The 25,594-nt window shown below is 42.1% G+C and overlaps 1 protein-coding gene across 9 annotated transcripts in view; it reads left to right on the top strand.

The window, feature by feature from the left end:
* The window catches only part of TRERF1 (transcriptional regulating factor 1), a 97,696-nt gene that overhangs the window by 57,784 nt on the left and 14,318 nt on the right, over nucleotides 1-25,594 (top strand). For 6 of the 9 annotated variants that reach the window (XM_036380284.2, XM_036380283.2, XM_054514216.1 and 3 more), the window contains 5 exons: nucleotides 10,352-10,449; nucleotides 19,748-21,388; nucleotides 21,991-22,040; nucleotides 22,766-22,916; nucleotides 23,849-24,097. In XM_036380284.2, the coding sequence (XP_036236177.1) occupies nucleotides 20,015-21,388; nucleotides 21,991-22,040; nucleotides 22,766-22,916; nucleotides 23,849-24,097 (1,824 nt within the window). In that variant the 5' untranslated portion in view covers nucleotides 10,352-10,449; nucleotides 19,748-20,014. The remainder of the gene's footprint in view (nucleotides 1-10,351; nucleotides 10,450-19,747; nucleotides 21,389-21,990; nucleotides 22,041-22,765; nucleotides 22,917-23,848; nucleotides 24,098-25,594) is intronic. The other 3 variants (XM_036380285.2, XM_036380288.2, XM_036380287.2) reach the window with 3 other exon arrangements.

Raw genomic sequence — 25,594 nt, 5'->3', positions numbered from 1 at the left:
TTAAAAAAATAAAACATTGTTTTGTACAAGCCAAAATCATATTACTGTTGTTCTAGGCTGATTCTTGGCATCTGAAGGAAAACAAATCTTTGTGCATTAGGTATTCAGAGGCAACTTTAAATCATATGTGCAGTGCCTTCATTATATGTTATCCATTCTTATTGTCTTTTAACTGAAGAACAGTAATAAGAATTCTCCATTGCAAGATAAAGGAACAAATGTAAGGTTGTTCATACATAGGAGAGAATATTTTAATAGCCTTGTAACCCTACCTGGGAGGTCTCTGCTTGGAGTCTTTATCAGATGAATAAATGGCACTCATGCAAGTTGGTGCTTTCCTCCTTGGGATGCAGTTTTGGGGGAAGGCTGTTTGGATGCCCTGGTGCTGTGCAAGTTTTGCCATGAGGTTTGGCCAGGAGGAATAATGGTGTTTCCCTAGCAGGAGTGCAGGGTGTGCCATTGGAGCTAAGTGCAGGCAGAGCAGGACAAGGCTCAGCATCTCTGCAGGACCTGCAGCCACACAGTGGTAGCACCAGCCTTCCCTCTCACCGTGTGCCCCCGTGCTTTCAGAGTGGGAGTGCTGTCACCGTGGCAGGGATTCTCGGGAGCCTTGCGCCCCTGCCTTACCTGCCCTTGTGTCTGGCTGCGTTGATGCTTTGGGGAGATCCCAAAGCTGCTTACTCTGGGTGGGAGAAGCTGAAGCACTGCCTGCTGAGGTCTGGCTGCTGTTGCCTGAGCTGCCTTTGTTTCTAATTTCATCAGCACACTTCAATGTCTCTCACCTTTCATCTCTACTGAAGGTGTTTTACCTCCTCCTTTAGCTTTTTTAACATCAGCTCACAATCCATCCCCATTCTACAGCTCCTGGTTATGTTATCTAGTGTTTGCAGTGATGAGGGTTGTTAGAAATGGCATTTTTGGTTGCATTTTTCAGTCATGAAGTCCACAGTCAGAACTAAAAATGCCTGAGGTCCATGGCATTACATCTCCATCCTCTGGTTGTACTGCTTGTAGCCACTGTTGCTTGGGCAGTTCCCAGGGGTGCTTCAGTGGGGAACATCCATGCTGCTCAGAGTCACAAATTAGTTTACCAGTCAGATGTCGTGAGTAGATAATCCAGAGGTTTGTATCTGCTGTAAATGAAAAGTGAAGAGAAGGGAAACCACGACCATGTGTGTCAGCATCACCATCTTCTTTCCAGAATCCTGTGATAAATCTGATAACACTGTTCTGAGAATTGCTTGCCTACTAATTATTGGAAAAGCATTACCTTTTCTTTGTGTCTGTAATTAGCATTTCAGCTTGAGTCTAAGGCCTGATGAAAAATGAGTCTGGTATGCCATAGGTTCAGTAAATTATGAAAAACTGAAGTCTGTGTTTGCTTACTTTCTTTCTCCATAAAACAAACAAAACTTGAGCTGATCTCTGAGTAGAAATGGTGTCAGAAATGATGTGGTCTAAAGGAGGAGGTTGGTTTTATTTCTCCATTTCCTCATCGGGTGGCTCACAGTACATGTAAACAATGCAATAAATAAATAGTCCAAGTCCAGTCTTAGCTAAGATAACCATGAAAAATCTGTTTATATGTTCCTAAATCAGAAGACAGAAATGCATCTCCTACAAACTGATAGGAGAATTATAGAGCAAGTCTTTAAAAGCATGATCCGGAGCAGCCAAGATTTCCAGATAGCACACTCTGAAATTTAATATCCATGTAAAACAGTTGATAATAAATGTTGATGTACAGATATTGTATGTCCATTGAGATAAGTCTTTTAGGGACAGAGAACAGACTGAAAATTTAAGGCAAGCTCTGTGAAGTGGCACTGAGGTTCTGTCTGCTGTGCTGGCTTGTAGGGTTGGAGATGCAGAACTCGGTGCATGGCCATCTGAACAACAGCATGTCTGAATGCAAGACTTCTCTGAACAGGATTTGTGCTAATCATTTTATCTGGTTTGTTTAGAGATATGAGCTTGCTCTGGAGGTGTTGGAGGTCTTTTGCAGACTATTTGGAGAGATAATTCATAGAGGCTTCTCTAAATGACAGCAGATGGGAAATCACAGAATTTAGCTCTAGTCTGATGTCTCAAGGAGAGATAAACCAGTGGGCAGCCTGTGGAAGGTTATTCCAGAGAGGAAACCTCAATGGCTTAAGTAAACAGGACTTGAGAATATATCCACTGCTACCTCCTAGCAACCAAAACTTAGGAGGTTCAATTGGCGCAGATCCACTTGCTTGGAGGACAATTATGTGTAATTCATGCTAGATTCAGGTCATTGTGACCTCAGACAAAACTGGGACATGGAATGAGACGTTATCCTCTGGCTCCTCTTGTGGAGCCCCCAGTTCCTCCACCTTCATGCAAAACACTGTGCCAGGGTGCCAGTGGGATCATGGGGAAATGTGGGCAGAGCCTCTTGGCTCTTGAATTGTCTGGGACAATAATTCAAGCTCTGTCTGTGATAGAGCTGAAAACAGTATGAGCAGGTCAGGCATACATTGCGTTCAGTTGGAGGTGTGATGCTTGGTAATATTTCAGTAATCCTGAAAGATTTCTTGGTCAGTTGGTGAGACAGAGATGACAAGCACGTTTATCATCATCTTCACAGTGTTTCCTCATAATTCACAAGACAAGGTGCTGCGGTAGTGTACTGTGCCTACCACAGAGAAGGTTTCTTCCCTGGTGCTTGTTAGGCAGTCACTGAAAACTCCTTCCTCCTGTTCTACTAAGAATCAAGATGGCATTTTGGTCAGAAATAAAGCTTTAGCTGTTAAATTATTTAAAAGACCCTTTTCTTCCTTGCTCTTCTGTTCTTCATCTCACCTCCCCCCCCAGTTGTTCAGAAAATAAAAACAAACCAATGAAACCCCGAAACAAATAAACCCCCTCTAACCAAATAATTATCTTTAGCCTTCCAGGAAGGCATTACTCTAATCTGTGGGGGGTTGTTTATATTTCTCTCAAAGAAGCATTAAGCAGGATGAACTTGCTTCTTGCAGAATGATCCATGTTTACTTTGTCACTTCTGTATCAATAAAGCGCCTCTTGAGGGTTTTCTGCGTGCTTTGTTAAGAGTTGGCAAGCTGTAGAGAGAGTTGTGCAGCTGGACCTGCATTTAGTGTGGGCAGTACCTTGAAGGTGAAGTTACAGGGCTGGGAACACACCTGCTCCAAAACTCAGGTCGTCTTTGAAGAAGAATCACAGAAGCCAGAACTCAAAGCTTCGGAGGCTGCCTGTCTGTACCTGGAGGGTAAATGGGTGAAATGGTCCTAGCTTAGCTAGGAGACCTTTCTGGGAGCTTTGTTGTTATTTTTGAAAGTATTAAGTGCAAAATCTCAATTTGTTACAAAAAAGTATCCATAAATTGTGCCTGGCCCTTCTTCCTTGCTTGCCAGCTGAAGGCACTGAGGTATTAAAAAGCACTGCCCTTTCCCCTCTTCTGTGCTGCCTCTGGTTATTTGGAATTCTCAGAAAGGAAATTGAGGATTGGCAAATAGTACCCACCCTACAGGAAAGTCTGTGTTAAGGAGAAGATTACTACAGGGATGGCTAAGAGCTTTTAATGTACTGAAGAAGAAAATAGTCAGTGGAGCTAATACTTGTGGGGAATAAATTCTTCATAGAAAGTTGAGAAATGTTCTTCTGAAAATGGTAAAAGTAATTGTAAAAGCTGAATGGCATGGCATTTAATTATGTAAGGAACGAAAGAGGCTAAAAAAAATAATAACCTGGTATATCAGAAAGCAATTTAAAATATAAGCTAGGGAAAATGGAATATTTCTGTCACAGTAAGATGAATTCCACCACTGGCTGCATTGATTTAATGTCTCAAGTTTTGTTCCAAACAGATCTGTAACTGGAAGGGAATGGGGGTGTGGGAAAGGCATATTTTTGTTCCCTCAGCCTCCCAAGCCAACCCATTCCCCTGCTCAGCAAGAATGGTGAGAAAGATATGGATAAAAATACAAACAGGATTTAAGAATTTAATTAGCTCTGATGGTCATCCAGTCTCCAGTTGTCTGGTAATTGTCTCTTTCAAAGGGATCATTTGAAGCAGAGCTTCATATGCTTTGTGAATGTCAGTAAACTAAGCTTGTTAGTGTACAGTGCAAAGGCCAAAGCTGAATTCTTGTGGGTATTTGCAGCCTTTAATAAATAGCACGGCAGTGCCAAGGAGGAATCATTCCTTACACCCACTCGCCCTTAAGATGTTTCCCTTCAATTCAGAAATTAATATTCAGTTGAAAAGTTATTATACATTTTATGTCTTTCAAAATATTCTTGGCAGTGCATAGGAGTCAGTCTGCAGAGGAGTGGGATGGGTTGGGGTTTTTTTTTCCCACCCACCTTCTGCAGGGAAGATCTGGAGCCAAGAAGTAGCTGTTAGACTTTCAGGTTTGTCAGCTTATTTGTTTGAGGTTGGGTGTTTTTTTTGGTCTCATAGTGCTGCTCCTGAGCTGTGGAGCTCCTGCTCCATCTTCTTAGGGCAGGGTTGGCATATTAGTGAGAGGTCCAAATGTCAGGTTATCAGACTGTTGACAAGATCTTGCTGTGACGTGTTCCCAACGCTGCCAAATTGGAACAATTAGGGCTAAAGCTCATTATGGGGAGTGCCCACTTAGTTTTTTTTTTTGGTTTTTTTTTTGAGTGATTGGGGAATTTCTTTTAGGAGAGTGGCTGGTTTGCAGTAATTTTGCAAAGGAAAATGATAGTTTGAGGTTTTTTCAAGGAAACGGTGTTGTTTATTGATGTCATTTTTGGCAATGATTTTGTTTGAACAGTTTTAGTCGCCTCATAGTTTTAAGTAAGAAACTGAAATTTTGCAAGAGTGTGGGTTTGAGGTATTAAGAATAATGAAAAGAAGGACTGGCTGAAATATGTTGTAGAACTCCCTGTACTGAATGATTGGATGATAAAATGCTGGAGGAAATTGCTTGTAGATAAACGAAAGCCATGCATGGAGGAGGAGGAGGAGGAGGAGGAGGAGGAGGGCAGTCACAATACGGTTCATGCCTGATGGATGCTTCACCAGGTGTTAACTGCTCTGGAAGAGACTCTGTTGTTGTCCTGTAAAAATGGCAGTGAAATGATAGACAAAACAGGTGTCAGTACTTGATAGTGAAATAACAGAAAACAAAACAGAAAGTATGAAAGTGCTGCTGTGTAAATGTGTGGTGCTCCTCTGTCTTCGATACCATATGCGGCTCTGGTCCTCCCTGCCTCCCATTTCACCTCCCCCAGTCCACAAAGTGTTGTAAAAGAGAAGAGAAATCCAAGGTATGGGGTGACAAAAAACCACTAGAAGTCCCTGATCTGGAAGGAGATCTGCAAAAATGATGAATGTCCCGAAAAAAAGAGATGGGGTGTGAGCATCCGCTGTCCTTCCAAGGAGGTGAGCAGGAGATGAGCACAGGAGAGCTGAGAGGGGGAAGATGTTGGGTTCTGCAGCAGCTCTGGGGCTCCTGTGCTGCCAGCCATGTTGCTCTCTGGATTCAATAAAGAGAGGACAAGAAGTGGTTATGTGGTAGGAGGTACAGGGGAATTTTCTCCTGGATGGGCCAAGCTGAGCCCTGCTGTCTGGCCAGTGCCAGAGAGCAGGCGCTTGGTGCAGATGGGCTATGCCTGTGGTGTAACTGTCTCCTTTCATGGGAGCATTTGCTTTGTGTGGTGGGGATGAAGCTGACCAGTACCCCAAGTCAAAGACGCTTTAAACATGATCTCACGTTGTACTGTATATGTTACCTGAAGCCTTGGACTCTACATGTGAAAAACCTATAAAATATGGAATTTGTAGTCTATCTGTGGAATACTGTCTCATCTGTAAGATGCTTTGTTTGTCTAAGCCATTTTCTCTGGAAATAAATGTCATGCAATATTCCTGAAGCATTTCAAAGATGCAGAAATGAGCACATAAAAATAATTATGCATGCATGGAGAATCTTGTCCTTAGAAGAAAATTTAAGTTTTTCTAGGAAGATGCAAGCAAGAAGCTGCACATGGACCAGGGAAAGGGAACAAATTCATGAGGCTGGTGATTAAGGGAGCACTTCCAGCATGTGAGGAGAGACTCTGCTCTGATATAATTGTGTTAATGGAAGTAATGGTATATGATTGATGATGATAATTTTGATACTGGTAATTATTTTGTTGCTGATTTAGCCAGTTGATATTACAGTCTTTGTTGATATTGCTTGTTTAATACACATACTCTGTTGTTGTTCTTATGTTTCCTATCTTACAATGGGTAACTTTTCCCTTTCCTGCTCCAAAACTAATTAAACACTGTTTGATCATAACCAAGCAATTTACGCTCTTCAATACTATGGCTCTTTTTTCTCCTTTGGTATATTCTCAGAATCATGTTTTGGATGCTATGGTCATCTGCAGGAAGTCTGGGTTCCTAATTGTTACACCTTGGTTAAGTTCTTAAAATAATAATGTCAAATAATACTGAAGTTAATGCCATTTAAATAAATCATACGATCACAGAATCCTAGAATGGTTTGGGTTGGAAGGGACTTTGAAGATCATCCAGTTCCAACCCGCCTGCCATGGTGTCTTGGGGTGACTTTATGATACTGCATCCCCTGTTGTCTGCTCTGGGGCCAGACATGAGTCCTTTAAGCTCCCAGTGGGGGGAGCTGGGGGAATTCCTCAGCACACAGTTGGCGTGCAGTGCTCAGACTCCGGGGGGTTCTCTGTGCTGTGTTGTCTAGCACGGATAGAGGGAGTCCATCTCTGCTTTTCAGCAGGACACCTCCATTAAACCAGGTTACTCAGAGCTCTATCCAGCCTGGCTTTGAACACTTCCAGGGGTGGGGAAGCTACAGATTATCTGGGCAGCCTGTTCTGGTGCCTCACCACCCTCACAGAAAAGAGTTTCTTCCCCATATCCCATCTAAACCCACTTGCTTTCAGTTAGAAACCATTCCCCCTGTCCTGTCACTAAATTTGCTTTGTGAAAGCTCCTGCAGACCTAATTCAGCTCTCATCTATAAATCTTCCTCTCATGTGTTACAATAACATCCAAGCAAGTGGGAACTTTGATTTTTCTTTAGTGTAACATGACTGGAAAAAATCCCTGTCTTTGTGGTGTGATACCTTGAGTTCTACTGCCATGCTCCATTTTATTCCTGGGAAAATACCTACTTTAACTTGCAGTGTGAAGCTTTGCTGATCAATATGTTACAAGCATAGTAAAGTTCAAGAAATTGCCTCCATTACTATCTTGAGATGAGAAATTGATTCAACTGCATTTTCTTTCTGCTAATTCATCTGTGCTTTACATTCCCATAAAAGGTATTGCGTGCTCCTTATTTTCCAGCAGCGTCATCAATCCTAATGAAGAGAGAAGACTGAAAATTTATATTGTGTATATGGGATAGCTGATCTCTGACTTAGCTCTTAATTTGTAAATGTTGCTGTAGGCTTCACTTCTCAGCTTCTCCTTATTGTGCTTTGTTTGTATGCAAAATCTAAGGGCTGGGATGGAAGCAAAACTGAAGAATATGGCAAAGGAGTATAAAGTTAGATTGCTTTCTAATCTAAACCTCAGAAATGAGATGGTGGTTAAAATTTGATGGAAAGAATTAAAATCTCATTTGTAAATGTGATGTACATCTGTACTGTTTGTTCCTGTATTAATTATGTTGGGACTGCTTTCAGTATTTACCTGCCATCAGTTCTCTACCTCTGACTCTGAAATGTCCAAAGTTTTACTTTTTATCTGTGTTATTATGTATGAGACATTTGCACATGTCTGATAATTTCTGTAACCCTGCATAGGGGTGGTATTGTTGCTCTAATGATGAAAGTGATACAGTGGGAAAAGCAGCCAGAACAAATATGAAAAACAGGAAAGGGCTTTTCTGGGTATTTCAGTTGTTGTTTTTCCTAGTGTCCATCAGCCCAGCCTCTGTAGGAAACTACCAGGAATGGTTTGTCTGCACAATATTTTGGCATTTTTAGGCTTAATAGTAGCAACATTTGTTCAGAGCAGATGGATAAATGACAAAGAAAGCAAAACTATATATTGTGACTTCGGTCATGGCTCATGATATAGCAGATATTTTTTAAATTTAAACATACTGTCAGGTTCTAAATAGCTGTGTTAAACTGAGGCAAAAAAACCTGACATTTTCCCTCTTGGCTCCACTGATGTTAATCTCAGGTTTTCTCCATGTGTCTGAATATTTTTTCTTACAAACAAATGGTGCTCAACTTCTGGTCAGCTATAATATTCAATATGCCTTTTATAAACCTAGAGGTGTTTAAATAGCAGTGTGAAAACCAAGTCAGATGAAGGATAAGTAGATGTGAGTTTATTAAAACCTTATTCCAACAAAGATTCATGGACTTGCCTAGAAAAACTGTGCACAGACAGGATGCAAGTGGGTGATGAATTTATGAATTTCGGCTCACGTTTCTTGCAAGACATGGGTGCACACAGGTTTTAGTTACTGGGGCTCAACATAATGTTGTAATCAAAAACTCACTTAGATCCAAGAAAATCCATGTGGTTCTACCAGCATTGATCATCAGCTGAGGTGTTCCGTTAAAGAAAGACGTTTTAGGCAGGTCATGCTTTGTGAGGGGCTCTCTCTCATGCTGCATGCTTGGATGGGTTGATGTCTGGGTTGTGCTGTCCTGTTTTCTGTGGGCTTTTGGGAGGGGAGGATGGAGGGAAAGCAGAGACTGGCACTGGGCAGGACAAGGGAGTTGCTTGGGTTCTTCTCCCCCACCTTGCTGGATAACTAAGGAAGGGCACTTGTTCTGTGCAAGGATCTGCTGGACTTGGGGAGTGGGTTCTTCCTGTATGTGGCAGCATCACAGTGCTTGGGACCCATTATCAGAGATTTTAAGAGAATAATTTTAAAAAGTGAATGTAGTGTGACAGTGAGATGAAGTTGGTTGCTGTCACTGAGGTTATCTGTGGTAATTTCTACATTTTCTTCTTAAGCTTGGAATGACTTCCCAAAACCCAGCAGAGCTCAATGCACATGAAGCATTTTCCACTGATATCAGTGAGCTGTGAATTGCACCCCAAGTTTCCAGGCCTGTTTCACAGAATCACAGAATGCCAGGCTGGAAGGCACCTCAAGGACCATCTGGTCCAGTCCAGAAGACCTTGCACGTTTTTGTTTTACTCCATAAGGTTCCTGTTAGCCACTCTTCCAGCCTATTCAGGTCATTCTGCAGGGTGGCTCTTCCTGCTGAAGTGTCTGCTGCTCCATTTAGCTTGGTATCATTGGCAAACTTTATCAGGTACATTTAATTCTGTCTTCCAGACCACTTATGAACATATTAAACAGCAGTAGGCTCAGTGTTGGGGGTCCATACTTGTGTCACTTTGCCCTTGGTGAATCCATGCTGGCTTTTACCAATCACTCGCTTCATCTGATTTGTGATAACCTCCTGCAGGATTTGTTCTGGAACTTTCTCCAAGGACTGAAGTATGGCTGATGGGCCTGTAATTTCTCAGGTCCCTCTTTAAGCTCTTCTTGTGGATAGGGTGGCATTAGCCACCTTCCAGTCTTTTGGGATGTCCCCCAATCCCCTTGACTTCTCAAGGAACACGTAGAGTGGCCTCACAGTGATTTCAGCCAACATTCTCAACACCCTCAGGTGCTGAGGGCCTTCCCTCAGCAAGTCATCCAGGCAGCAGCATTGACAAAAACATATGTGTTGTTTTCATTTAGGTAATTTAAGATGCCTTGTCTAGATACCTCTTCTGCACTGGGTGACAGCCTGATTGTATCTCCCACATCTTTGACTTGCATTAATCCCTCCCTTCCTGGTTGCTGTACCTGCACTTGTTTGTGTGATACATGTCATGTAGGTTGCAAGCTCTGGGCCAGCAAATCTTCTCTCAGGGAGAGCAGTCACCCTGCCTCTGGGTTCTGTCAAAGCAGCATGAGCTGCTGTGAAATCTTTATGGTCTCTGCAATAGAGGCAAGATGCTGTTTTATTTATTGCATCAGCGTAACCCATTCCTCATTTTTCAGTAGGCACCAAGCTGAGTAAGAATAAAAGACTCACTTATATTTCAGTCTGTAATTTGAAGGTCTGTATCCATCCCAGAGATTTGACAATGAAGCAGTCTCTCACAATCAGTAAGGGGAAGGGGTTCTTGGTTGCTCTTTAAAGGAGCTGGAGTGCTGATAGTTGCCCTCTGCCATAGTCACTTAAAAGAGTAACCTGGAGATACTGTATTGAATAGAAGTTATTTTTTTGTTGTGTTGCAGTAGGAAACTCATTGTCACAAATCTGTTCATGCTTTGGGGAAAGCTGGTTCTGGGAGATAGTCACATGTGGCAAAATCTAATTCCCATTCTTTTGTTTTGTTTAGATACATCACTTTGAGATCACAGAATGAAAGCAGCATGAAATGTTATGGCAAAGACAGCACAAGAAGATACAAGAATCTCACAAATCCTCAAAAATCAGGTAATGTCAGAGCATCCTATGTCCAGTTTTTCGAAGGCTGTCTTCTTTAATGAGGTTCAGTGCTTTTGACGATTTTTCAAAATTTGGGCTTCTGAGTCCCTGTGAGTTTATTGATGGACTTCTCAGATCTGGTTAGTTGTGTGTTGGCTGTGTATCTAGTAGAATATTATTTTGTGTTCCACAATGTGTGTGACACAAGAGATACACACATATCTTAAAGGACTACTCTGGCTATATTGTCTCATACAAGCAAAAGGACATTAACTTAAGAAAAAAAGAAGCAGCAACCATGGTGGTCAGGTTTTTTAGCCATTGGATTTGTCTTGGCTCCATTGCTAGGCAGCAACATGGCCTATTTTAGAGGGATGGACTTTTCAGAGTCTTGCAGCTGCATTTCTCAACACTCTCTCCTTTGGGGGAGACGCCGGGCTCAAACTAGCTGTTCCTTCCCCACTGAAAGCTTAGCCATATGCTATTTTCCACATACTATTACTTGTGCTTGATTTTTTTGATTGTTTATCTCTCTCAGGATGTTTCCTCCTTGCCTGTTTTTGCAAATTCTAGCATATGTTCTTTGCCTGTTTCGAAGCATCTCCACTTAGAGAAAAAGGCAATCGTATTGCACCCTGCAGAGAGTAAACACTACAGAGGTCAGGAAGAAACTGCTTAAGTGCATTACAAGGGGGCTCACCTTAAACTAAACTTGCAGGTTTATCATGCCTGTGGTCACAGCAATAGCTGATGGATTAATGTTTGAAAATTTCCCCCTCTCCCCCAAATCAACAGCAGTGACCAGAGGTTGTAATGTATGTAGCCACAGACAGTAACTGAATGAGGACTGACCTCTCTGTCCTAAGTTCATTTCATGTTTGCAGAACCAGGATCTTGCTGGGGAATAACAAGTGGGTCGGTTCAGTACTAGAAGTAAATTAAAATATGAACTCAAAGACAGTTTTGATGATAGGACATGTTTATTTTCCAGGAAGCATTTGAGAGTATTGCCCTTGATGTAGGACTCAGCAGAAGGGAATTTGTCTCAGCTAAAGTAGTCAGTAAACCCAGGTTAGCTGAAGAGATTTCAAATCAAGTATCACTCGATCTAATATGCAGTAAGGTATTAGCAAATATAAAAAAACCAAACTACTACTGTGTTTGTCACAGTAGCACCTTTAGTTAGTGCTGTCTTTGGTATGCTTTTTACTCGCTTAGTCATAGAATATTCAATTCTAGTGCCCTTCTGGCCTTAAGTCAAGGTTTGTATTTTGTTTTTATTTCTCATCAGTATTGTGAGGAAATCACATCATTTTATGTTTGCCATTTTTATGAAGTAATGTGATACCTGCTTCTGTTGCAGTTCTCCAAACCCTTCACTGTACCTTGAAACAATTCACCGACAGCAAAGATAATCAGATTTGTTGAAGCAACTTTCTTTGTTTCTTTGGGACTCATGAAATTGTATCTTCCTTTAACTAAATTCAGTTAATGCCTTTATTTAGAAATCAGCCTTCTCTTTTTGAATAACCACAATAATTCTGCTAGTCTGGGGGAAGAAATATTTTGATTAAATTACTAGTGCCTTAGAATGCATTTTTTTACATAGATCAAAACAAGAGGAAGATGTTTCTGTTTGTCTTCCCCCTTTCTTCTCCTCCTTTTCTAGAGACTTTCCTGAGATGATCAACTGTTTTTCCTGTTGGGTTCGTTGGGTTTGGTGTTTGGTTTTTGGAGGTTTTTTCTTGGTTTTTTTTGCTGCCTTTTTTTAAAACTTCATTGAAGTAGAGAAATTGCTCGGTTCTCTCCCAGTGCCATCGTTGTTCTCCCCTCCCCCAAGTCCAATGTGTTTTTTATTAAACTGAATTAGGACATTCTAGTCTCTCTTAAGAGTGGAAATGGGAACAGCTTAAATGAGCAGCCACATGAGACTCAGCAGCCTTTCCAACTGCACTGCAGAAGCTTAGCTGCAAAGAGAATGATAATTTTTGAAGGATTTGTGCAACTGTTGAAGAACTACCAGCATTAATATTAAAAAGCAGCTTATCCATTTTTCCTTTTCCATTTTAAGAGTATATAGCTTTCTTACTATGCTTGCTATAAAAATCAGTCTACTAAATATTTTGCTTCCTTTCAATCCTCTTCCCTTTTGTAATTCCTCTATTTGCATACTTTCTCATATACTGAAGTGGGTTCTTTGTTGTTGGTTTTGCCTAAGAATGTCAGCCTCTGGGGTTGAATGCAGATACAGGCGTGGGTTTGAGATCTCTGCCATTCAAAACCAGCCAAAACTGAATTGCAGCAGAAACCAATTGTATCCAGGATTGGGATGAGAAGGTTTTCATCCCTAAAAATATTTGTCCTTGAGGTAGAAAATTTTTGGTCCTTGAAATCCATATTGCTACTTCAATGTTTATTCTATCCAAGACAGAGTCTGATATCTTCTGACCCTTATTTTCAGTCTCTGCCTCTCTTTATTGCTATATCAGATGTCTTCAGATTTCTTTAGATACTTAAAAAAACATTTTTAAAAAGTAGGTCTTTGAGTTATCATCTCACCTCTCTTTCCCTTTTCTTCTCTGCTGGCTCAGCCAACCACCTTGCCTGTCATTGGAAATTATTCATTCTCTTCAGAGTACTGTGCTGATTTTTTCACAGGCTTATATTCTTTCCCAAGGAAAAAAAAAATAATGGAGCAGGGGCTTGGACTCTGGTTGCATAAAAAGTTATGAGGGCAAATGTGGTATCTAAACAGGGCACAAGAGCACAGAGGTCCCTGAAATTTGCCACTCTTACTCTCCTAATTCTGTGCTTCTCAGCCTTCCAGCATTACTCGGGTCTGAAGACTTAGGGACAGTGCCAGCTTCACACCCAAGAGCTGTGTGTGTGCAGTGCAGGTGGATCTGATCTTGGGCAGATCCCTTACTTTTCAAAGCTGCTCCTCTGGGTGGGGTCACAGTGGCGTAGAGGCCAGCTGAAAACTGTGCCTGTCTGTGCCCAGCTTCAAGGCTGGGTTATGGTCAGGCACTGGTGTGAGCAGAATGCAGGCTGTCAGGGAAGGAACTGCTGTTTATTCCTGTGTCTATCCTAAAGGAAATCAGAGAGCAAGATGATGTGAATGATGGCTGTCTTGGTTTAGGAATATCTTGGCAGGAGATCTGACAGTTCTGAATAACAAAACAGGTCAATAAAAACTTTCCCATAAAAAAAGGCTAAAAAATGAATAAGAGAAACACTGTTTTGTTTCTATGGAAGCTAAGTAGAGGGAAAAAATTAAATGAAAGAGAGGAAAGGAGAACTTGACTTTGGCTTTCATGTTACCTGAAGTTAAGAATGAAGCTTGTATTGCAGTGGCAGAAAGACAGTCACTCAAGAGAGCCCTGACAGCTTGTGTGACTGAGGGGAGGTAATGCACAATTAAAACATGAGAACACACAGCAATGACACATTTCTAAGCAGGCCTTAGGTGTTATAAAACACAGTTTAAGCTGCTAAGGGTGGTGGTTAACTTTGCTTTAGCAGACGTTTTACCATACCAGAGGGAGGGAGGGCCACAAGGAGGGATGGTGCCCAGCAAGTGAGTATCTGCTGATGCTGTTGCTCATGAGTAGCTACAGATACTTGATCCTGCAAAAGCTGGTTGAACATGGAGGAGTGTGGGCTTTTTTGCTATCTTATCCAGTCTTCTTTTTTTCAGGCTAGCTAGTAATTAATCTATAAAAGCATGTAGATTTTTAACTTAAAGGGACAGCTGAAGTTGGACAAACTGTAGGATCCAATTCCCTTTTGATACACAGCCATGCAGCCTACTGAGATGGGTTAGATTGGAGCTGTAATAACTTTACAGACTTTAGAGAGTCTGCTTCCTTCAGCATTTGCTCTCATACAGTCTTTTGTCATCCCTCTCCATTAACTCAGTTCTGAAACTGGCTCTGGCTGACATTCAGCCCTGGTTTTTTACAGCACACACCCAGCCCAACTTTTATGCATCAACTTATTTGTAGTGGATGTCTCATTCTGAAATTCATGTGAATTCAGGCAGTTCAATTGTGTGACTGTCATTTGATCTGTAATTTTACTTGAGTTGAAAAATTCTGTGGGTTTTGGCTTCTCTGGTGTGTGATAGAGCCAGAAGTGTTCATTTTATATCATCTTCTTAGTATTTCACTGCCTGTTGTCTTCTCTAAGTTTATAGAATGGCCTGGATTGGAAGGGATCTTAAAGGCCATCTAATTTCAGCCCCCCTGCTGTCAGCAGGGACACCTTCCATTAGACCAGGCTGCTCAGAATGCAACCTGGTCTTACACACTTCCAGGGATGAGACATCCACAACTTCTCTGGGCAATCTGTTCCAGTGCCTCATCACCCTCACAGTAAAGCATTTCTTCCTAGTATATAATCTAAACCTACTCTCTTTCAGTTTGAAGCCATTCCTCCAAGTCCTGTCACTGCAGGCTCTCATAAAAAGTCCCTCACCATCGTTCTCAGAGGCTCCCTTCAGGTACTGGAAGGCCACAATTAGATCACTGCAAGGTCTTCTCTTCTCCAGGCTGAACAATCCCAGTTCTCTCAGCATTTCCTCATAGGAGAGGTGCTCCATCCCTCTAATCATCTTGGTTGCCTCCTCTGGACTCCCTCCAACAGGTCCATGTCCTTCCTGTGCTGGGAACCCCACAGCTGCTTCTGGCTCTACGGTGATAGAGTTTACAAAGGAGAAAAATTGGATCACCTTTATTGAAGACTGGTATTTCCTTCCCACTTCAAGTTTACCAGAATTAAGTTATGGCATGCTTCCAGGAGAGCCTATTTGTATTGCCTTTCAGTTACTTGTGTTTGAAGAGGGAGACAGCTGGAGTGTGTAAAGGCTTTTCAGTCAGCTTGGTGGGCCCCTGGCTTTCAGTCTGGAGAATGGAGCTGTGCAAGTTGCAGGGGACCTTGTTGAAATGATGAGAAAAGAATTGGAGCAAACCCTTGTCTCTGTTGAAATCAATTGAACTACCATTAGCGTGACTCCAGATTTCATCCATAAACTTAAGTAGGGTATTTCTTTTTCTGGGCAGCCTACAGAAATGTTTCTGTCTGTTGGCATTTGTTTTCATGTTTCTTTGTAACGATTGCATAATTGAGATGTATCTGTAATGTCAGAAATGTAATAGGTTAAGTAGCATAAATGACTGTTAGAAAGAGAAGAAACACAGAACTGCAGAACCGTTGTTGCTTTTAACTCCTACCAGGTTAGTTGTTCAGTTTAACCATTTAGTAGTCAGAGCTGTTGTGGTAAATGGCAGTGATGGGTGTTTAGGCACCAGTGCTAAACACAAAGAGGAAAAAGCACCCTTTTCTTCCTTTGTCTTAAATGGAAATAATTCAGTATACTGCTAATGGTTTCTCAGTTGGCCAGAGACTAACTTTGCTGCCCCTGAGCCTTAATGATGTCATGATAGTCTTTGGATTAATCTGACAAGAAATGGATACTGTTAGGATTTTGTTAAAGCTGATAGCAAATGCTGTGTATACAGCATCAAGCCCTTGAGTTTAAGCATTTAGTTTGAGTACTAAAAAAACATTTGGTATCTAAGGGACTGGTTGATTACTGATGATGCTTTTATCAGTGTGCATATCTGGGTTTTTTCTATTACCTGAAGGTAGTATAACAATGCTTTTTAAACATTTGCATTTTTTTCTCTCCAGATCAGTGATGCCTTTGAAAGGAATGTTTTCATCTTTCTTTTATTTTTATTTTGGGGGAGGGGAGATGGGTGTTCGAAAACAATGCAATTTTCTTCAAATGTGATTCTCATAGTGACTAAACTTTCCAGTCCTTTTGTGACTTGATTGGTATTTTAATGTGATATCCCCTTATATTTTTTAGAGCTTTTTACAAATGTTTCTCTATGACTGTGATGATAACTCTGTAAATCTACCTGACAGCAGCATGTCCCACCTCTCAAACCAGAGCTGAGTTGAGGATGCTAGAGCTGCTGAAGAGGAAATTCTAATGAATAATTTTTAATTTTTTTTTTTTATTATTCTGAGAGAGGGGAAGAAAGGTGTCTGTGCTGATGCCACAGATATGAAACCTCTTGACTGCTTTCTAGTGTTCTGTAACCTGTGACAGGTAACCCCCAGGTGAAAGGGTGCAGTAAGTGGAACTTGGCACATGCCCAAGGGACATCACTTTTTGTGGTGACTACAGCACTAGCTGTGGCTGCTGGTACAGTCCACAGCATCTGCCACTGTGGTGCTCCTGTCTGCGGGAAGAGAAGGGCTCAGGGGCCTGGTTGGCCCCTTGATACATTTTTGTAATGAAATCAGGTTGGTAGCTGCCTTAAGTCTCTTACTGTCCTTACTCCTGAATTCTTGTGGTCTTTTAATTGTTTGCTGAGACATCTGTTCTCCCTCGTTGGTTTGTATTGTTTCTTGTCCTTTGAGTAATACTTGTCACTTCAGACTTTAAAAAGAAGGGCCAAATTCAGGGAACTTGGTGTGAATTATAGCTCTGCTAATAGGTGAAATGGGACATAGCTCCTATACAAATGATGTGCCTATAGATCCAGTAGTACTATTTTTATGGGAAGATGTGTTCTGAGCATCTTGACTGAGCTTCCTTAACTTGGCAGGCATAAAAGGAGATGCACGTTCCCTCTCTTCCTCTAAATGTTGATGGCCTTTCAGTGTGAAACACCATACAGTGTTTATTTTTATGCCCTTTTAATGTTTTGTGGAGGGTTTGTTTAGTTTCCCTTCATAATTTTTAATAGGAAGTCTTTGAAGTTGGGCCGTGGATGAAAAACCCTGTTGGCAACCTGACTATTCATTGTTGACTCCTATCTTCTTTAATTGTTCATCTATAAAAATCTGGAAGGGAGTGTGTTCAGAGAAACTGTGAAGCAATGTATATTTCTGGAAAGGGGAAATAAACTTGCAATTATTCTCAGCTATTATTTGTCACGTGAAGATGTTACATACTAATGGTTGCAGATGGTTTACACAAAAACTATACACACTGCAAAGGCTCATCACTGGAAGCTATGGCTTTCTGTTATACATTATGCTAGAATGGAAAAGGTTTTTTTCTGCCTGCAGCTATGTATTACCCTTATTTGCTGTTGCTAGCACAAACTCTCCTTAATATGCATCCAGCAATGGTTAAAATTTTCTCCATCGGTGACTTCACATTTATCCACGTCAATGGAGGATTCTTCTCAGGTTAGAAAGGTAAGGACATCAGTGTGCAGGAGTCTTTGAGGGAGAGCACTGCATTTAGAAAATCAGATGTGAAGGAAGCAGAGTTAAGGTTTTGGTTTAATATTTCTGTGTTCTTGTTCAAGTTCAGGGTCTGCTTTTATTTTAAAATGTATTTATGAGTGCATAAGCATTTTGTACCTCCATGCATATGTGTGACTGTAGACACAGTGATTGCTTCATATTGTGGAGTAGTAAAACAATCCTGTCATGTGCTTATGTATTTTTTTATTCTTCAGAAACAGTACAGACATCTGTAAAATGTTATTTGAGTTACAGTTTATACACTAAAAATTATAAGAGGCTGCATCCAGTATAAATTTGTCTGTTAAAATCATGCAACACAAAGAAGGGGGGGTGAGAAGGTAGAACAGAAGTTGGAGTTCAGCATTCTTGATGTAAGATGACTGGTCAGAAAAGATTTCAATTGACTGGTTTGATCTTAGCAGACATATTCCAGGTCAGTCAGCCTCGCCTGCATCCCTGGAAAAGTGATGAAACAGCTCATCGTGGATGTTAGCTCTAAGGGTGGGGAGGAAAAGAAGGTTATCAGGAGTAGTCAACAGGGATTCACCAAGGAGAAGTAATATCTGCTAGCCTTCTGTGATGGAATGTCTGGCTATGTGGACAGATGAGGGGAGACCAGTGCCTACCTTGACTTCAGCAAGGCTTTTGACACTGTCTCCCATAACATCCTCATAGGTGAGCTCAGGAAGTGTGGGTTAGATGAGTGAGGTGGATTGAGAAGTGGCTGAAGGGATGGTCCCAGAGTTGTGGGCAGTGGTGCAGGGTCTGACTGCAGGCCCATTGCTAGTGGTGTTCCCTAGGGGCCAATACTGGGTCCAGCCCTGTGCAATTTATTTCTCAGTAGTCTGGATGAAGGGACAGAATATACTCTCAGCAGATTTGTTCCTGATACAGAGCTGGGAGATTTGCCAGAAGCCTGGGTAGCTATTCAGCAAGAGCTGGACAGGCTGGAGAGTTGGGTGGAGAGATCTTAATGAAGTTCCATGAAGGCAGGTGCAGGGTGCAGCACCTGTGGAAGAATAACCCCCTAAACCAACCCAGGGGGCTCAGCTGCTGGAAAGCAGCTCTGTGAAGAATGACCTGGGAGTCCTGATGGACAGCAAGCCGTCCATGAGCCAGCAGTGCCCTTAAGGTCCAAGAGGCCAAAGGTGTCCAGGGGAGCATGAGGAGGACCATTGCCAGCAGGTCCAGAGAGGTGATCTTGCCTCTATTTTGCCCTCATGGGGCCTCATCTGAAGTGCTGTGTCCAATTCTGGTCTCTCTAGTTTAATAAAGGCAAGGAACTACTGGAAAGAGTTTAGTGGAGGGTTGTAGAGGTGATAAGGGGACTGGAGCATCTCTTATGAGGAGAGGCTGTTTAGCCTGGAGAAAATGGGATTTTAGCAATGCATAGAAATATCTTAAGGGCAGGTATCAAGGGGATGGAACCAGGCTCTTTTCATTGGTGCCCAGCAACAGAACAAGGGGCAATGGGCACAAACTGAAACACAGGAAGTTCCATCTAAAAATGATCTATCCATCCTTACTCTGAGGGTGCCAGTGCACTGGAACAGGCTGCACAAAGGCTGTGGAGTCTTCTCTGGAGATATGCACAGGTGAACCTGCTTTAGAAGAGATGAAGTTTTAGAAGAGGTTTGCAGAGATGATCTGCAGAGGTCCCTTCCAACCCCAACCATTCTGTGATTTTGTGAGTCTATGACTTGCCTTGATAGTCAACTAACTAAAACTAGTAATGAGAGCACAGTATATGGCTGACTAAAACTGCTTGAATGTTTGTATTCTTTATGGGAAAAGACAGTTTTGAAAAATAAGCTTTTATTGGTTTGGCAGAATGATTTTATCGGAGCACTAGAGGAGAGGCAGGATAATAGAATGAGATGAAGTAATCTAACTGCTCTGAAATAGCCCAGCTGCTACAATTTTGCATCTGATTATGTATTTCAAAGGAGAAGATTTTACAGTTTCCTTTGAGGCAATAACAATAACAGTTTATGGAAAGAGCCAGCACTTACCTTGTCTTTCTCTTACTCTGCAGGTGCTTGGCACACTGAACTTACTGATCTGTGTAGGATTTGTGCTGTGGTCCATTCATTGAAGATGTGAAACAACATCGAGTCTGAGATTGGAATTACTGACAGACTGGAGGAAATTTTAGTCCTTGTGATGCACATGGACATGCTGAATTTTAAGTAATTCTAGCTTCTTCTCCCCTCCCCTCCCTTCCCCTCACTCAGCTATCTCAGGGTTCATAGAGATTTCAATGGTTTGTGTGCCTGTAAGTTTGGAACAGAAGTGACCAAAAATGGGGGACCAGCAATTGTATAAAACTAATCATACTGCCAACAACAACGAGAACTTGTACTACGAACAACACCAAATGAACTCCCTTCCATCTCTGAATCATAGCTATGGGACATCTGTTATGGATGCTCCCCAGGCGTCCCCCCTCTCCCCTCCATTTCCCCAAGATTCAAGGGACAGTATAGCTTTGCCTGTAGGTTCAAAAAGTCTTGGGTCGATGGATACATCTAGACAAACCAGTTGGACACATTCTGGCTCAGGAAACCACGTCCCAGCGAGGAACAGTTTGAATAATCAAAGCTCAATGTGGAGCCCCCTCGGGCAGGGGGAGTCCCATGACGGATACCAATATTCTTACCCACAACCCAGCGAAAACCGGTCGCAAAAAATTACCAGTGGGGTCCTGCACAAATTGGACTCCTTTACACAAGTATTTGCTAACCAAAATCTGAGAATTCAAGTCAACAACATGGCTCAGGTTCTGCACACCGAGTCTTCGATGGTGGATAATTCCGGTGACAGTGCGCTCAGGCAGCTGCTGTCCCAGAAGCCGGCGGTCGAGCAACAGCCCGTAGCTTCCACCATACAAAGATACCAACCAGTGCCACAGCAAACGCACCAGAACTTTGCAAGCACACAGCAAAAGCAACAAATGCAAGTCATGCAGCACCAACAGCTGTACTACGACTACCAGCAGCACTTATCGCAGATGCAGATGCATTCTGCGTTCCAGCAGGGACAGGCGCACGTTCCGCAGATGCAGTCCCAGCAGCTCCTGCCGCAGCAGATGCAGCACCTGCAGCAGCCTCAGTACTACGGCCAGCCCCAGCAGGGACACCAGCGGCTCTCGATCCAGGAGATGCAGCAGCAGCCCCCAGCTCGGCAGCAGCGGCAGTGTCCCGTGCAGATCGCTCAGTATTACCAAACACAACCTGTCATGCAGCAGTTACAGCAGCAGCAGCAGCAGATGCAGTTGCCGCTTCCTCCGTATCACAGGGAACCCGATCCAAAGACTATGCATGAGCCACACCAGTACTCTCAGGATCCCAGTCATCCTGTGCAGCTTATCCAGCTGGGAGCAGTGCCTCAGTATTGCTTCCAGGATCCCCACGAACAGTACAGGCACTTGTACCCCCAGAGTTTACTGCAGCAGCAGCAGCAAGAGCAGCAGAAGCAGTACCTGAGTGAGAGCAGAGTGCCATCCCTGAACTCCCACGTTGGCCTCACTCCACCCGAGAGCGCCGAGGATCCCGCACGGCAGGAGATGAATTCTGTAGGTAATGCTGTGCCTCATCGAACTCTTTTGCCACCCCTTGGAGTTCATCTGAACAACAAAAGCTCTCAGCAAGACTCTCCCAGCACCACGTGGCCTCAGGTAGGTGGTGTTTTAGATCCATGCCCAGCCAAATTTGTTTGCAGAAGAGTAGCAAAGTGTGGAAACTAAGCGGTTTCGGCAGAGGCAGGAGGTTAGGATGTGAGCTGTGGGCATCTCTGGGATGGGGAACTATTGGGAAACTTCATTACTACACTTCTGTCTGCAGCTCAGGGTTGGCTTTGGGCCAGGCTGGCAGCAGCACAGAATTGTGTCTGTGAGGCTGCTGCTTTCCTTGTGAGAGGCTTTGGGAAGTTCTGCCTCAGTTTCTGAGAAGGAGGGACCCAGTTACAACAAATCCTGCCTGCTCATTTTTTAACACTGCAGTCTCAGTTGTTCAGGAGCAGTTAGTCAACTCTGTTTCCAAAAGTAGTGCTCCTGGGTCAAAGCAAAGGCTTCAAACAGGTGAGTGAAGAAAACTTGAACTAGCAGTGCTCACAGGGGCAGATTTGATGTCTGGCTCTCAACTCAGAGGCTTTTTAATAGTAGTAAAATAGTATGTAAAGTGCAGACTTAATGCTGTGAGTACCTTCGTTTACACACTATTTCCTGAAAAATTATTTTCTCAACTTTTTCCTCTCTTTTCCATTGTCCTGTTTTGAAAGCAGGTGCAACTGTCAGATGGCAGACTGCAGCCACTGTCCCCAGAACAAAGGTATTTTTAAAAGATTCTGTCTTTCTAATAAAATATGAAAAATGCAAAGGAGATCTCTATTTAGAGGGAAAAGCATACAGTCTGGGTGTGTAATAATTGTTGCTCTTCTAGAAATACCTTTAGTTTTGTGCTTTCTGATTTTTAAGTTTGTATGATTTTCAGCATCCCACCCATAGCAATAGACTCAAATACTTTCTTTATATTAATTAAAAAAAAAGGAAGGAAACAAAAAAAAAAACAGAAGCAGGGAGCTCCAGTGTTGCATTTATAAGAAAAGGGATGCTGTCTGGTCTGGATTTGTATCTTTGGCAGCAAAGATCTTCTGTTTGTTTCTTAAGGTCACACCTCTGAAGGGCCAAGGTGTCTGTCAGAGTGGTTGCCTACCATAAATTAGAGGCATTGTGTCCAAGTACTTGTTAATTGCTGTCACAAGTGGGGAAATGCAAGTCTATCGTGGTAGATGTCATGGGTCTCAGATTTTCTGTATTGATGAGCATGTCCTGCTCAAAACCTCCCTTTTCCCCATCTTGGGAGCAGCTGATCTAGGTTATTGGCCACGTATTCCACAGCAGTCACCACGCACTTACTTGTGACTTCATTACCATCTAACTGTAAAATTTTATAAACTTCCTTGATTAAAAAAGCTCCCTCTGCAACAAAGGGAACATGCCAAACTAATCTTTTTTCTTCTGTTCCATGCTTTAAAAAAATGAAAATAAAAATAGTGGCCAGAACAGAGAAACACTTCCTGAGAGAGCTGATGCGAAGAACAAGCTAATGTGTTCAATATGCTTGAAGGAATTTAAGAGTTTGCCTGCTCTAAATGGTCACATGAGGTCACACGGAGGAGTAAGAGCATCTCCTAACTTCAAACAGGTAGCAGTCCATTTGACTTCAGTATTTGGCACAGTCCTTTTGTGTTGATGTTTGCTTGCTTTGCCATGCTTTGCTTTGCTGTCAAAACTTGTTCTTCTCAGCACTGTTTTGTTATGTCATACCCCATGGAAGTAGAAATGCACGTAATTCTGTTAGTTTGTAGGCCAGAAGTCTTGTTTTGAAGACAGAGGCAGTGGTGGAGGACAGATCAGTGTTTGTCCTTCTCTGTTTCTCTGCACGTTACAGAACACCCTACCAAGTCATGTCAGGAATGTCTAATTTTTTTCCTCCTCATGTTTGTTTATTATATTAGAAATACCAGGAACATCAAGTCTTCCTTATTTTCATTTTAACTACTTGGATGACTAAGGAATATTTATTGGAAGCCTTCCCAGGCTTTAACTGGAGGAGCAGAATTGTTGAATCTTTGACAGCTTTCTTCCAAAGTGTTTTAGTTGTAATAGGTATCAACAAATACCAAACCAAAAATGTGTTTGAGTTGTTCTGCATAAAAATAACTTGCCCTGTCAGTCAGTCTTTATCCTGATATTTTAGAAATTCTGTCCTAACAGGGAATACCATAGGAGGGCAAAAAGCTACCAGAGTTCCAGAGTTTGTCTTTTTGTTTTTAGTTGGGTGATGGAGAATTCTGTGTTTGTAGCAATAAAAAGAGACATGTTTGTTTCCCCTCCTGCAAGTTACCTTGCAAAGATGCTGCAGGTGATTGTTTGTCACCAAGACTGAATCCTGTGTAGGAGTCACAAGTAACCTGCCAACTTCATTGGAGGCAAAGCTGGAGTCCCAGGAAGGAACACTGTTGTGTGTTTGTAACCCTGGCCACTTCTTTTCAGCCACGGTGCACACCTTGCGTGGTGCATCGATGCAGAGCAGCGCTCGCTCACTGGGCTGAAAGCCTTTAATTGTCTGTGCAGGATGAAGGAGAGAAACCACCACAGCAGCTGCTGTCTAAAGAGGTGGATGGCCTCGCGCCCATCGTCATGCCAGTGTCTGTCCCTGTAAAGCTTCTGTCACCTGAGCCCAGCACGCAGCCCTCTGCCAGCAGTGCCACAGTCACAGACAAGCCTGCCAACTCTGTGTCAGATGACGAGATGCCCGTTCTCGTGAAGATGACTTACTCTCCACCGTGCAGTCCAAAAGTGGCCAACCCCTGCTCATCCTCTGTGAGTGCTGTGTTTCTTGCCACTAACTGTCCTGTGCTTGTTAAATCCCTTTGCTTGTAGTGCTGCTACTTTCTAAAATGTCTGTATTTTAGAATATTTTCTGGAATCTTTATGATTCCTAATAAATAAAAAGAGTCCTGTAGCATCAGAGCATTTCTTCTTCAATCATCTAAAAATACTAATTTTCCCTTGCTGAGGAATCAAGATCTCAGTTGAAAACAAATAATTTGAAATTGGAAAGTGATATTCTTTCATCCCACTAGAACAAAGGGATTTACTATCTTTTTACTGGTTTTGTTTTTTCCTTTTCAGGCTGCTTCATTGTTACGTTATTGCTTAAAACTGGCAGTTTTATTTCTTCCTGTTTTCTGAAGTCAGATATATGTGCTTCTCATTTCAGCCAAAGAGAGTGCAGTGCTTAGAGTGTGTGCTCCAAGCTATATGAAACTCGGAGATCTGCAGTGAAGTAATTTTTCCCTTTCTCCCTGCATGCATCAGCTCTAAGGGTTAATCACTGGGATTTCTGATACAGGAAAAAGAGCTCTGCTTAGTGCTTACATTTTGGTTATAAAACTGAAATGGTCAGGCAGCACGAGGAATTGATGAGTGCTTGAATGAGATGTGAGAATGCTCATTATTATTTTCCTGAAGGAGTCCTGGAGCAAGCAATATTTATTTCGTGTTCCGGTGTAGAAATGGATTCTGCTCATTCCTTCAAATCCATTTTGGCAGACTACGCCATGATAAGGGATTACTGGGTAGTATAAGTACTGTATGGTATTATCTGTACAATGCAGAGAAATATCCTTGTGATATTTTTGATTTTCCTTCTCCATGTGAGGCTGATGGACAAATGAGGAATCACATTATACCAGCATGGGTGACTCCTTACAATATTCACTCCTGACTCTTCATTCAGACATATCTACTAATTTTAAATATATATAAAATATACATGTATATATAAAATCTTTCCTCTCTTCCTTTAAGACAGAGGTTTTACATATAAACTTCCACTTTACTGTGAAAGCTGTCATTTCGCAATATTTAGTAACTCAGCAGTAGAATTCTTCATTTCTATTTCTAGTTCCTCTAAAGAATAGGGACAGTCTTTTTTGAATCCTCAAGTTCTGAGTGGGAGATCTTCTCTAGAGACACCAGAGTAGGTGGCTTGGACTTGTGTATTTCTGCAACATATATAAAGTGACTGTGATTAAATCTGCCAGTGTTTGGCAAAATGCACATTCATTCCTTCAAAATTATGCTTGTGGTCTTTGTTATTGCCCAAGCAAACCAAACTCACACAGTTCCTCTCTGGACCCTATCTTTTCTATAAGCAGTAGCATTGGAAACATCAAAAGATCAAAAGATCCACAGTTTCTTCCTGTTCTGTAAAGAGATTGTGCCATTGGAGAAGGATTTTTTTAATACCAAAGATCTGAAGCTGTGTTGCATTTATTTATACTGTGCTTTGAGTTGTCCAGAAAAGCTCCCACA

The sequence above is a fragment of the Molothrus ater genome, chromosome 3 (assembly GCF_012460135.2).
Source record: "Molothrus ater isolate BHLD 08-10-18 breed brown headed cowbird chromosome 3, BPBGC_Mater_1.1, whole genome shotgun sequence".
NCBI lineage: Eukaryota > Metazoa > Chordata > Aves > Passeriformes > Icteridae > Molothrus > Molothrus ater.
Note: the sequence above shows the minus strand (reverse complement) of the source record. Positions and strands in the feature narration are given on the sequence as shown.